The sequence below is a fragment of the Pangasianodon hypophthalmus genome, chromosome 11, assembly GCF_027358585.1.
Source record: "Pangasianodon hypophthalmus isolate fPanHyp1 chromosome 11, fPanHyp1.pri, whole genome shotgun sequence".
NCBI lineage: Eukaryota > Metazoa > Chordata > Actinopteri > Siluriformes > Pangasiidae > Pangasianodon > Pangasianodon hypophthalmus.
The window spans coordinates 17,084,964-17,098,444 of record NC_069720.1 but is presented as its reverse complement, the minus strand read 5'-3'; the positions used below and the strand labels follow the sequence as shown (position 1 = coordinate 17,098,444).

At 37.8% G+C, this 13,481-nt stretch overlaps 1 protein-coding gene and 1 non-coding gene across 9 annotated transcripts in view; both read right to left on the bottom strand.

Moving 5' to 3' along the window:
- Nucleotides 1-13,481, bottom strand: part of tle2b (TLE family member 2, transcriptional corepressor b) — a 69,821-nt gene that overhangs the window by 32,071 nt on the left and 24,269 nt on the right. For all 8 annotated transcript variants that reach the window (XM_053237923.1, XM_053237924.1, XM_053237925.1 and 5 more), the window contains one exon: nt 2,169-2,213. In XM_053237923.1, the coding sequence (XP_053093898.1) occupies nt 2,169-2,213 (45 nt within the window). The remainder of the gene's footprint in view (nt 1-2,168; nt 2,214-13,481) is intronic.
- trnak-cuu (transfer RNA lysine (anticodon CUU)) lies at nt 7,647-7,719 on the bottom strand. Its single transcript has one exon. It is a non-coding gene; the product is annotated as a tRNA-Lys (tRNA).

Below are 13,481 nucleotides of genomic sequence, written 5' to 3'. Positions count from 1 at the left end.
ACACACACACACACACACACAGAGTGAGAGAGAGATAAACACGTCTGAGCATGCTCACACACTGTGGTGGATGCCAGCACAGACAGACATACTCACACACAGACACACAAACACAAAAATAAATGCCAACATAGGCTCAAACAAGCACACACACACTCCCATACACACACGCCCATACACACACAGCCTGCTCTGCATCATGTGACACATTAGACTGATAGAACAGAGAGGAGAGGCAGCTGCTGGCAGACAGCACAGAGAAATTCACCCTCTTTCTCTCCATCTGTCTCCCTCTCTCTCTCCATCATGTTCTATTCATCTCTCCTGACACACACACACACACACACACACACGCACATATACACATACAGAGAGAGAGAGAGAGAGAGAGAGAGAGAGAAAGAGAGAGAGAGAGAGAGAACTGGAGTGATTACAGTGTTGTGTGTGTGAGTGAGTGAGTGTGTGTTTGGGGTGGGGGGAGATTTGAGGTCATTTCCATCCACCAATGACCAGCTGATGTGGAGGAAGAGACATGTCGCTGTTAGAGCTGTACACATTCATCGATTTGAATCTGTTCACTTGACTCAGTAGGGTCTCAGTAAGCAATGATGGACACAGGGACGACAACAGCAACCAGGAAGTGTGCTAATTCTGTGCAGGAGCAAATCAGACTTGCTGCTTCATACCATTACAAAGGGTCAGTGGTAATGCAGTGGTTAAGGTATTGGACTACTGGTCAGTAGGTTATGAGTTCAAATCCCAGCATTAATCAGCTGCTGGGCCCTTGAGCAAAGGTCCTTAACCTTCAACTGCTCAGTTGAATAAATGAAAAAATGTAAAGTCCTTTCACAACTGTTAATCACGCTGCCAAATGTAAATAGATCATGTCAGTCCAGCCTTCAGATTTCCCAGGGATGCAGGTGTTCAGTTGCCATGATATCCTTAATACAGGATGTGACATATAACAAATTCAACATACACATCGTATTAGATTGTTTATCACCTGTGTCTTTTCTACTAATGCCATGTTCTTTCAGCCTGTGAGTGATTAGCTTAACCACATCCCAAACTGACTATGCTAAAGGACAGAAAAACTATACTTATTCCCTCAGACTTATTCTGAAGAATGTCTCTGGTTATGCGATTCCATTTTCTGCATGAGCCTAGATTCTGCATGAACCTAGACTGGGCCAACACAGTAATTTTTTTAAATTGCAGAGGATTCTCATCGTATAATCTGACACAGAGAACATGTAATCACACAGTCTGGTATAGAATTCAGTTATTATTTTATTGTGATCATCTTATATAATGTGACAAGTTATAATCTGCTGAAATCGCACAGTGTAAAACTGGCTTTCAATGCAAATGGCCAACATTTTCCACACAGTTCACCTGTTATTCATCTTATGTTTTTCCTCCTGTTTTCATCCTCTCTCTATTTTTCTCAGTGTCTGGCTGCTTTAAATGTATGGCTTATACAGTATATTCATATGTTCAAGGAATTTTGAATCATAAGTTGAACAGTGTATCATCTCTAAAAAAAAGATATAGACTCTATATCTGCACCTTTTACAAAAGACAAAAAGAACTAAAGTCATTTGTTAGTCCCAGGACCAGCTTACTCTCCAGGGTCTGTGTGTTACATTCTCCTGGGTCCTCTGACACACATTTCTCATATATGTTTCTCATCGGTATTTAACACTGCGTCATCTTGACCTACATTCAGCGTGATTTGCTGCTCTGCACTTGGATCCATCCTCACCACACTGAGCCATGTTATCCCATGCTGCCAACAAGCTCGGTTCCACCATCGTTAAACACGCACGTCATTTCATCACAAACCTCAAGACTCCCGGAGTAAAGCATCAATCAGTTGAAGAATGCGATAGAGCCCAACATCCGGCACATCCGCCACTGACAATGAGCTGGAAAGTAGGAGGAAATGAGGGAGAAGGGAACGTGTGTGTGTGTGTGTGTGTGTGTGTGTGTGTGTGTAGAATCAGGAGTTGGGTCTTGAGGAACACACACACACACACACTCACACACTATTCAAATGTCTCTACAAGATCAAAGCTGTCAGATATTCCTATACTTGTGGGGACATTTGGTAACCACCAAGACATAAACACACACACACATACAAACACACAAGCACACACACTTACCTGTTTGTGCATCTCTATGTTAAGTCCGTAGGACATCTCATAGTACTGCAAACACAGAGAAAGAAAGGGTCTTCACTCAACACTGCATCTAATGAACATGACTAATGAATACATCATCAATCAAATTAAAGCCTCTCTAACTTGACAAGGACAAATGACAATCTATACATAGAGAGAGAGAGAGAGAGAGGGAGAGAAAGACAGGGAGAGAGGGAGAAACAGAGAAAGAAGGAGAAGGAGAAAGGCTGAGACTTTAAAAGCCTGTTATTAGATCATTTATCTGTAATAAGGGCATTTTTAACCCCATCACCCTGCCTTCCCGGCGGCAGGATGAAATCTACACTGTCTTTAGAGAATTGCTGATTTTCAGCTCTCTAAGTGAGAGAAATGCGGGTTGTTTCCATGCTCCAGTGTGTCAGTGTGGAGAGTTTCTGTCCGTCAACACACTACTGTTTAAATTTGTATAAAAACATATAGCTTGTTACGCTGCCTTGTGACATGCTCACTCTGTCATCTTGTATGGAGATCGATTTTCGTCATGTATAAAATGACGATTTCAAAGTGTTTTGAGTCTTTTGGCTTTGGCAGGTTGCACCACAATCAATCAGAGCATCTAATTCAAATGTGTAAAAACCATAGCCGTGTTTTACCATCAGGTTTTACCAATCAAAGTGTCTTCTAACTAAAGTGCAGTTACCCTGTGTTCACACTAAGAGGCGACGAGTTGCACATGCTGCTTGTAGTTTATGCACTATAGCTAGGGTGTGTAGCTATATATAGATTCTAAAGCTAAATATTTTAAAACAAATTAAATAATGCACTAATCAGCATGGGGCATGGTGGCTTAGTGGTTAGCACGTTTGCCTCGCACCTCCAGGGCTGGGGGTTTGACCTGTGCGCATGGAGTTTGCGTGTTCTCCCCGTTCTTCGGGGGTTTCCTCCGGGCACTCGGGTTACCTCCCCGAGTCCAAAGTCATGCGTTGTAGGCTGATTGGCATCTCTAAATTGTTTGTGGTGTATGAATGAGTGTATGTGTGATTGTGTCCTGCGATGGGTTGGCACCCCATCCAGGGTGTCCCTGGGATAGCCTCAAAGCTCCCTGTGACCCTGTGTAGGATAAGCGGTACAGAGAATGGATGGATGGACTAATCAGTATGAATACTGATTAGATTTACATGTTGCGAGCTAGCAACCTAGCTACATACTAGCTACTTACACTAACCAGTGGCAAAAATCTCTATTACTTCCTTCTAAGCTTCATTTCATTTAATGGGAGGTTGCATTTGACAGGATAAGACGAAACCACAAACCACAATTAATTCCTCCATTATTGTGCGTCAAATGGGAACTAACTGCAGGTAGGAACTAAAGCTGTGAGTGAAGAACTGAAAAAACGTTGGCCTGCATGTCCCATGAGTTTGGTCCAAGGAATCATTTGAGCCAATTGTATGGATTTGTCACTTTAACATGTCATACCCAATTAGCAAAGAATTGAGAAAATTTCAGCTGAAATGTCGCTTTGTTTCCTGTTGCTTTTACTGAAATTGCAGCTCTGTGTCGACTTGCACATAGAAAATGAATAGTGACCTATTGTTGCTTTGTCCCTTCAATGCAAATCAATTTAGTTAGCTAGCTAGCACGTAGCCAGTAAGGCTTCTTAATGTTGGTTCAAAAAAAAAAAAAGACTTTCACACATTAAACTTTCATGGATTCTTCCACACTGAGATATGTCAACTTTGTGCTAATGGTTATCAAAATATTGCTATTGCAGTAAAGGCTACTTGTGGAATAATATCATAACATCATAATGAACAAATTAAAAATAGTAATAGTCAATAGTAATAACACCAATGGTGAACTGACAAACTGACTATTAAGTACAATATTATGCCATTTGGGCTGCAATTAACAACTCTGAGCAAATAATTATCTGCATAGGATTCCTTACTATTACAGAAGCATTATGAAAATTTAATGTAAATGTAAAAACTAAATGTACTTAGTAAACGCTGTAAACGCTGTAATCTCACACCATCCTAGTTCTAGTCTATTTGTGTCAGAGATGTGCAGAACCACTAATGAGGTCAATAACTCTATCTAAAATGCAGCATAGGGATCAAATCTATCACTTCTGATCACTTCCAATGTGTGTATTTTTATTACCCAGCCTGCGTTCCCTGTGTATTTTATTATCTGATCTGTGTATTTTGTTCTCCCACCTGTCAAATACTTTAGGCATGAACCACTAGCTAAAACACAAAGCAATAAATATACACACCAAAGAAGCCGGACGCCCCCCAGATGACATCACTGATATAACTGAGTTTAAAATATGACAATAAGGAGAAATACGAAAACATCTCCCATTAGTCACTAGCCAGCTATAGTGTGCATATTTTACACGTTTCATATATATATATACATAAAAGAGAGACAGGTGTTTGTGTGTGTGTGTGTGTGTGTGTGTGTGTGTGTGTGTGTGTGTGTGTCAGAGAGAGAGAGAGAGAGAGCATGATAAAGAGTAAGAAAAAGAGAGTACAGAAAGTAAAGAGAGTGTGGGAAAAAAGTGAGAGCAAGCAGAACAAGAGGGAGTGAGACAGAAAGAGAGTGATAAAGAGAGATTAAGAGAGAATGTGTGTGTGTGTGTGTGTGTGTGTGTGTGTTTCTGCATTTGTGTGTGTGATGAATTGGTCTTGGTGACACACTCAGTCTCAGCAGGCAGACAAGCAGCACAGTGTGAGTGATGGAGATGAAATCTGACTCAACTGCTCTCTCTCTCTTTCTGTCTTTCCCTTTCTTCCTTTCTGTCACACCCACACTCATTTGCTCCCTCACTCTCCCTCACACTCACGCACTCCCTTGCTCGCCACACTCGCTCCCTCCCTCACCCCCCACTCGTCTCTCCATGTGCGATTCAATTCAGCACTGCTCTTTTTCTTCCATTTCGCACACTTGATCATTTCTCACTCTGTCTCCTTATCTGTCTCTCCTGCACAGCTCCTCTGATCCCTCCTCGCTTTTCTCTCCATCTCTCCTGCTCTATCATTATATAAACTCCATTTCTCTCACATCATCTCGGGCTTATACCCCTGCCATCCTCTCACGCCCCTCTCTTTTTTTTCCTCCCTGAAAATTTCTACCTTAGTGACCTGTCTTTGTCATGAGAGGCATGCTGTACTCATATCAAAAACACAAGACGCAAACAAAGGAGCATAATTTAGATTTTAAAATAAATCTAAGCCACACAATGAATCCATTTTACATCTTAATGAGTGTGTATTGTGCTCAAATTCACTGAAATATAAACTCATTTCAGGACTACTGACAAGATTACATTTCATGTAACTCCCTCCTCTGGATCTAATTCAAAGTAGTTTTATTGGCATGACCATAATTGGTTATAGTATTCCCAAAGCTAGAAATGTTCCATATTCCATTAAAAGTATTCCCATAAATAACAGGAACAATATTTCCAAAGGTAGATGTTTGGCAGGCGTTAGCTGAAACTAGCTGTTTTGAAACATAATATCCATACAAATACAGTACTTCCCTTACCCCAATACACACTCAGCTCTAGAAAACCTGAATGCTTACTATAAACCATACATGTGTTACTATAACTACCATTTGTCTACATATATATACTAGGTGCATGTATTATTCTTTTCAAAATGACACAATATGCATCTTGATATGTTTTAAACATTTGATATGATTAATCCCACAAGGGGAAATATCAATGCAGTATGATGTGATAGCTCTTCCTCCTTCAGTGAGACTGAAAGGCACTGGGAAATATGAAAGTGGTAGAAAGAGAGTAAGAAACACAAAGTGCAAAAGAAAATTCTTTAGATATTAATATTTCTAAACATTGCAACTTTTTCCCAGTACACAACGGGCTTCAATAATCAAGCAATCAAGCTATACACGAAGAAAATTATTGCTAAGTCATTTGCAAGAGCACTTACACAAGAAATGTGGCATTAATGAAAATCCGGTTAGTTCTGGAAAATATTTGATCCTACAAGAGTTACCTGGACAAATCATATAATGAGTTACTGCAATTTTATCTGTGGGTTTACCAATTACACTGTCAAGTTTAAACCACTTATTTATTTCAATGAATAATTGATTCATTGAAATGAATCATGCACACATTTAATGGAAATTTGTGAAAATAATTTGTTTCTTATTAATGACCTGAAAAAAAAGCAATCCAAACCAAATCCATAAACTAAGACAAATAACACTAGCCATTCAATGAGAACAAAAGAAATGGTGCTCTATGAAGGAGGAAGAATGTATGTGCGTCTATGCTGGCTGATGCTCTGCAGTGGCTGAGGTGCATTACTGGAAGATTTAGTGCAAGCCGCACCTAGGAGGTGCTCTTTCACCATTTTCAGCTCTCTGTGAGCTTTGCTTTTTATTGAGTTTTATGGCTGTCTAAATGAATGAAAAAGCAGCTGTGCCATAAACATGTTCTGTCTTTTACTCATTACTGACATTTATCAACATACACACATGAATACAAAGAATATCAGCCAAATATATTTGTAAATCTAGCAGGAATTTTAGTTCAGCACATGTTCTGATCTGCTACAGCCATATTATAAATATTGATGCACCAATTGTACTGAATCTTTACACTCCTGGTTATTAGTTGTTATATATTGACTATAGTTCTGATCTTTCTCTCTCTCTCTCATGTCTGCACACACACCACACACTGCAGGTCTGAAAGCGTATAGTACAGTAAAAGCACTGAGCACTATAGCCCCTATATTATTGGTAATAGAGTGTGAAGTCTTAAACACACTTCCTAATGGCTCGGCCCTGTTCAGCAGCCTTGAGTGGGGCCAGAGCCATCAGTCAGACCCCCCCTGCAGTAAAACCCCTCTGCCACCCCGCCTATAGAACGACCTTCAAATCCACATTAACACTTTATACCATGGCTGTGTGTCTCTGTACCTGAACTCTGTGGCACAGCCACAGTGATATCTCAGCAGAAATGTAGTGCAAAGTATAAAAATGTTTGTATGACATTGATTCTATTTTATATTAAATATTAGGTATTCATCATTCAAAGCTATTCACAGTTAACTCTAGGGTTCTGCAGAAATTCTCTTCTCATTTGAAATTCAAAACAGAAGTAAAAGCAGCATTTCTGACACCTGAAGTAATGTCCTTTTGAATTAATCAACACTTAAACTCATTGTCAGTTATTCAGGTGCTTGAGTGTAGGCGGCAGTGCGCTAGTTTTAGAATAATAAACACCAGATTCATCTTAAATCTCATAATGCACACTATTAATGTTTGTAGGAGGCTGGCTCTATGTGTACTATATTTCACAGAGACAGAAAGTAAAAAAAAAAACCTGCCATCCAGAAAATTGGTTAATTCTGTCTCTGTCAGAGGAAGGTGCTATACTACACGCAGTTTCTGTCTAAGCCCTAGAGAGCTGCCAAAGAAAACAGCACTCGCCCAACGTGGGGCTCGAACCCACGACCCTGAGATTAAGAGTCTCATGCTCTACCGACTGAGCTAGCCGGGCTGTGAGAAGATGCAACAAGTGCCATTACTAATCATGTCAGCCTCAACTTGCCTAAACTTGTTCCTTTCCATCATGTTTAAATTCCTGGATTAATTATGCAATAATGTTCAGTAATTAACACCAAACCAGTGGTCTTTATATATCTGAAACAAAGAAAGAGACTTTAGCCGTGGTGTAAGAAAAAAATAATAGAATAGAATAGAAATAATATTTGAGTAAAAGATAGAAACACTGAATTAAAATGATACTTTTTGGGGAAAAAGTCTTTTAATCAAACAAAAGTAAATGAAAGTAAAAACATCTGTTTTTTTTAAAGTCCTCAATATCTATGAGTGATATTAGTTACTATTAGCATTAGCATAGTAATGTGAATGGTTATGCTTTTTTGTGTGTGTCTTAAAAAGAGCATCTTATAAATTATCTTTTTTTTTTTAAATTCATTTTACTTAATTACTTTACTACAACAATACTATTTCACTTCCAGTACAATGTTAGTTTAGTTTACAAGGTATTTTAGGATACAGCTCAGCCCTGACTGCTACAAACAGGGTTATTTTTTCCACTTAGCTAGACTCATGTTATTGCTGTGTTCAACTCAGACTCAAAGTCACAAGTCAGAATTCTGTCATTTTTGACCTCAGTGTTCAGTTCAGCTACAAAATGGGAAAAACATGGATGCCTCTATGTTCATTTTTCGTTATCAACAATCCAGCCAGCTAACGTTAGTGATATGAGTGGTGTATATTTACCTCATCACAACAGCAAAATGTATAGTCTATGTAATAGATTTAACAAGCAAATATGTCTAAAGCATAGCTTCCCAACCATGGCCCTGGAGAACCACTTGTCTTGGAAAGTTTAGTGTTTTCTCTGCTCTAACACACCCACTTCAATTCAGGAAGGGCTGCTAACTAGCTGATTAATTGAACCAGGTGTACCTGGGAACAGGGAAACAGGAAAGGGGGAACTCCAGGACCACGGCTGGGAACCTGTAATCTAAAGGAAACACTTGTATATGTACATTGCAACTCATTTTAAAGTACAGAAGTGCTAACTTCTTTACTGTTGATGCTGTGAGGAGCCATGTTGATATGACGTTATGTGCTAAACTTGAGGTTGAGGAGACCTTCCCAATTTTCTGAGAAGGAATTTCAAACTGAGCGGACATTTTCTCTGGGTCTTCATAGTCTGAGATTGCAAATTCAGAAATTCCCAAGCTTTAGTCAAAAACAGCATTAAGGAATTAGAAATGTGAAATTCATTACATTAGTAGTGCTAACTATGTCTCTTATATTACCATAGGCTATGGATTTTTATTTATTTATTTATTTTTTTAAATAGCCTTGTTGACACAAGATTTGCATTTGAGGAATTTTTTTCATCAAGTAAAAATACTGACTGTTTGCTAACAGTAATAAAACTGATAAACAGTAACTACACACTTATTGTCAAAACAACTTAACCTAGTTAGCAAGCAAGTGCAGTGAGGCAATATGTTTCTCTACATCTGAAGTAGAGCTCCTAAAGAAAATTCCTTATTTACTGGCAAAGTTTATATATGCCTTTTAAAAGCTTCTGTGCCAGTTTCCTTCTCTAAATGAGGACATGGACCCAAACGAAATGAGCTGTGCGTTGGTGTATTTTATAAAGAAATAGGCATTTTTATTGATCTTCATAAATACATGTATACATGCATATAAGTGTGAGAATACTGTAATTTGTCCACATTTCTCAGTTAACCTCACTTTTATTTTAAAAACCCAATAGGCCTCCTTCATCCAGTTATAAATTAGTTATGTGAATGTTATGAGAGATTGTAGAGAAATGTAGAAGAAAAAAGTGAAATATTTGACAAACATACCATATTTGTCATACATACGGTATAAAATAAAAGCATGTATGCATAGTCTATTTACTTTTCAACTACTTTTACTGCTTTACTACATATGTTGGTCAAATATTTCACATTTCCTAACAATCTCTCATTACCTTTTAAAATTTCGAGTTGTCTAAGAAATCTGGACTCTATTTGGACTCTATTCATGTAAAATAACAATCTATTTGTATTTTGTTACTTTAAATCATGTGATTTTTTTTTCACATTCCTGCTATCTCTTATTTGTACTCATACCTGTATTTACACATCTGAAGGATCCCAAAGGATATGAAGGTAGGATACATTGGATAGGTTGATATAAATCTTGGAATATAATAAAATTTCCTGGGACAATGAGACTTCCAGTGTAGTGAACTAAACATGATGGGTAAAGTACTGAAATCTCATAAAATCAGGGTGGCAGGATGTGGCCTTGTGGGATTTATTGGGCTCATAATGACCACCCACTACCTCTGTTAAGTTACATAATCCACCTTGCATGTCACATTCTCGTTGTTTTTGTGTGTGTGTTGAGTTGGGAGCAGATTGCACACGGCATGCGGTGGATGTAGCTCGGTTCGGCACGGCTGAGCCTGCCACCATGCCGATGCTGCAGTGTGTGCATGAATATGTGTGTCTACACACACAGTCTAAGGGGTCCTACAGTCTAATGAGTGTGTTAAGTGTCCTCTGGTTCAACTTGGCAGCTGTTTGCTGTCCGAATGTACTGCTGCAATACATCCGGCTGTGATGCTGAACATTCATCACTCAACGTGTGTGTGTGTGTGTGTGTGTGTGTGTGTGTGTGTGTGTGTGTGTGTGTGCGCGTGTGCGCGTGTGTTTGGCCACCGCTGGGGCATATACAGGTTTGCTCACAAAGTCCCAGCAATAGAGTAGTGTTTCATTTAAAAAAGAAAGAAAGAAAAAAAAGTTTGATGATTTATATAATGTTTACATATAAATAAATATCATTGAAAGGAGAAAAAATGAACGTTTGTAAAAAAAAAAAATAATAATAATAATAATGATTACATTTTACAATTTTAAACATTAAGTATGAAATTATAAGATCAAATCACCTGCTTCCAGTCAGCTTGCAATTCAATTTGTGGATTTAATATCCACAATATCTCAGAAAAGCATACTGTGACATAATTTATCACAATATTGATCTTATATTATAAAACCAAGCACTACACTGAATGTGAACCAACACTAGTAAAAGCGTATAAAGCTTTTTCCACAATTCCTATTTTTAATTTGTTTGTAGTAGTCAAACTTACCAGATAGAGAAGCAACCCAGTCACCTCCATTCAATCAGAGCCACTTTTAATAATCAAACAAACAATCAAACAAGCACTTAATCTGTGTTTAATTAGCTCTCACCGCAAATCCAAATGATTTTTAAGCAGTTACCGCTACTTAGTAACATTTACACAACACGACTGCGTGTCGAAAATAAGATTACATTAACAAGACAGATTTAGAACATACAGATTCCACTCAGTTGATGTTATTTGCATTAAATGAAGTTGTGTGCTACTAGTATTACTAAGGGTTGTTTTTGAAACTCTGTATATTGTGATATTACAGAGTGGACAATATGAATAAGAATATGAACTATGAATGTCCTATAAGCTCACAGAACCTGGAAGCTGTTGTGGCTGATGCAATGTGTGTTCCTGACAACAACTTCCCTCATCACCTCCCTCTCAGATCCTCTCATACAGACCAGAAGAGAATAATCCTCAAACACATTTCTAACCTAGTGGCTTAGTAATCATTTAAAGGAGCAAGCACCTGCCCATCAGACAATGAGCAATTACAAATTCTGATGTAATTAAAGCCTTCATCTATGTAATCATAGTTAAATGCTACAAAAATGAGAATTTTCTGTCATGTGTAGGCATGTCATATCACATAATTATTGAAAGTGATTTAAAAAAAAACCCAAAAAAAAAGAAATGATCAAGCGGCATTTTCACATTCTAGTTAGGAGTCCAAAAATTGGCAGGGCTGCATTCCAAGGGTTTGTGCTCACAGGAAGCAGCAAAAAGAATGTAATGATGTGGTTTGTGCATACTTAATTAAATAATCAGATAGTAATAGCAGTAGCGACATAATAGCGCCAGTACTTTTACAGTACTAGGTACAGACATTCTGAAGATTGTGATCTCATAGAGCTGCTGCCACTCAGCTACTCCCTGTTTTAATCTGTGCTTTAAAAACTACAAGGCAGAACTAGTTGCCATGACCTCATAAAAATACTGTAAAAACTGTATACAAGGAGTCACCTGATTTTTTTTTTCATAACTACGCTTGTGCAATATAACAATTTTATCGTCCCTACATGACATTTCATTACCATGATATCCATACCTGCCAATCTTTACGTATTTTACGTAGGAACTCTGCAATTTAATATCAGAGTATAGTAGTAATCACCCAAAAAGGTTAAATATGCCTACGATGAAGTGGCAGTTACAAATAATGTTAATGGTGATGATAATTAGAAAGTGATTAAACACACTGTTTTTTTTGTTTTGTTTTGTTTTTTTAACCAGCTATCTCCTGCTCAGTCCTGCTCGGAGTCACTTTTGAGACACTTTGAGAGCAGTACAGCAAAAAATGTCAGCTATGTGGACATTAGACAACTGATTTGTAAAAGGATTATACTGAAATGTACTGTTCAGTTTTTTTTATTGTTTACTGTGCATTACTGTAGAATCACTTAAAAATCTAGTTTTCACGATTGCCACAGTTCCTGATTGCACAGCTGGTAATATTATTTTGCATTTCCATACTCTGCTTAAACGTGGAATGGTGGAAATGCTCATTTTCCTCTCATTTTTTTTAGGCTAGCTATTCTGGATGATTAAATCTTTTATCTCAATAATTTAAAATGGAAAATCGTGAGCAGGGTAAAATAGGACAGCATCCAAACATAGTCTTATTAGTTGAGGGTTAAAAATTTTGCTCAGTGGCCCAGATGGTCATTCTCTGGTATACCTGGGATTGAGTCTTTTTCTAATCATTGTCTTAGAATCAATTCTTGTAAGGTGTAAACTGGGAATTTGGCACAGTCCCAGCTGTGGTTCATACACAGAACTCATTAGATGTAACCAACTCCCAGTATACTCCTATACTCAGACCAGAGGGAAAAAAGTCTTCTAAAAACACCTGTTGTTTTGTTTTACTGCCAATAATAAGATATGCACCTGGATTATCCATAGGATCCAACAAAAAAGTTGAGTGTGTGTGTTTTTTTTTTTTTGTTTTTTTTTAACTCTCATGTGGATGGTAGTGTGCAGTGAGATCATGGGACAAAGAAGGGCCACAATGATTAACAGGGGAGTGTATTGGACAGGCCACGGTGCACAGCCACTACTTTCCAATGTGTTTACAGTTTTCATTTATTCATCCTAAGTAATGCTTTATCCAGGTCACGGTCACTGTGGTAAATTACTAATGTGTTTATATTTTACAAAATAGAACCAACTAGGTTTGTTAGAAAATATTGTGCAAACAAAAAATATTGTGCAAACAAAAATAATAACTGCGGGAGCTGGCGGAGTTGGTAAGGCTCTCTGTGGGAGCGGGTGAAATTAGGATTTAAAAAAAAAAAAAACAGCTGAGCCTATAGAATAGTAAGAAGATAATCATGGTAAAAAAAAACAAAAATTGGCAGGGGTTTTAAATGGATCCACAATGACTTGGTTAACAAAAGATCATGAAAAAAAGAGAAAAAAGAGTAAATCATGCCATTTTCCTAAATATGTGGTTGGAATGGTAAATTTACAATCCTCCACGTGGTAAGAACTGGAAGATAATTTTAAAACGTTTAAGAAATCATCCTACTATTAGTACATTAAAAAAAAAAAAATCG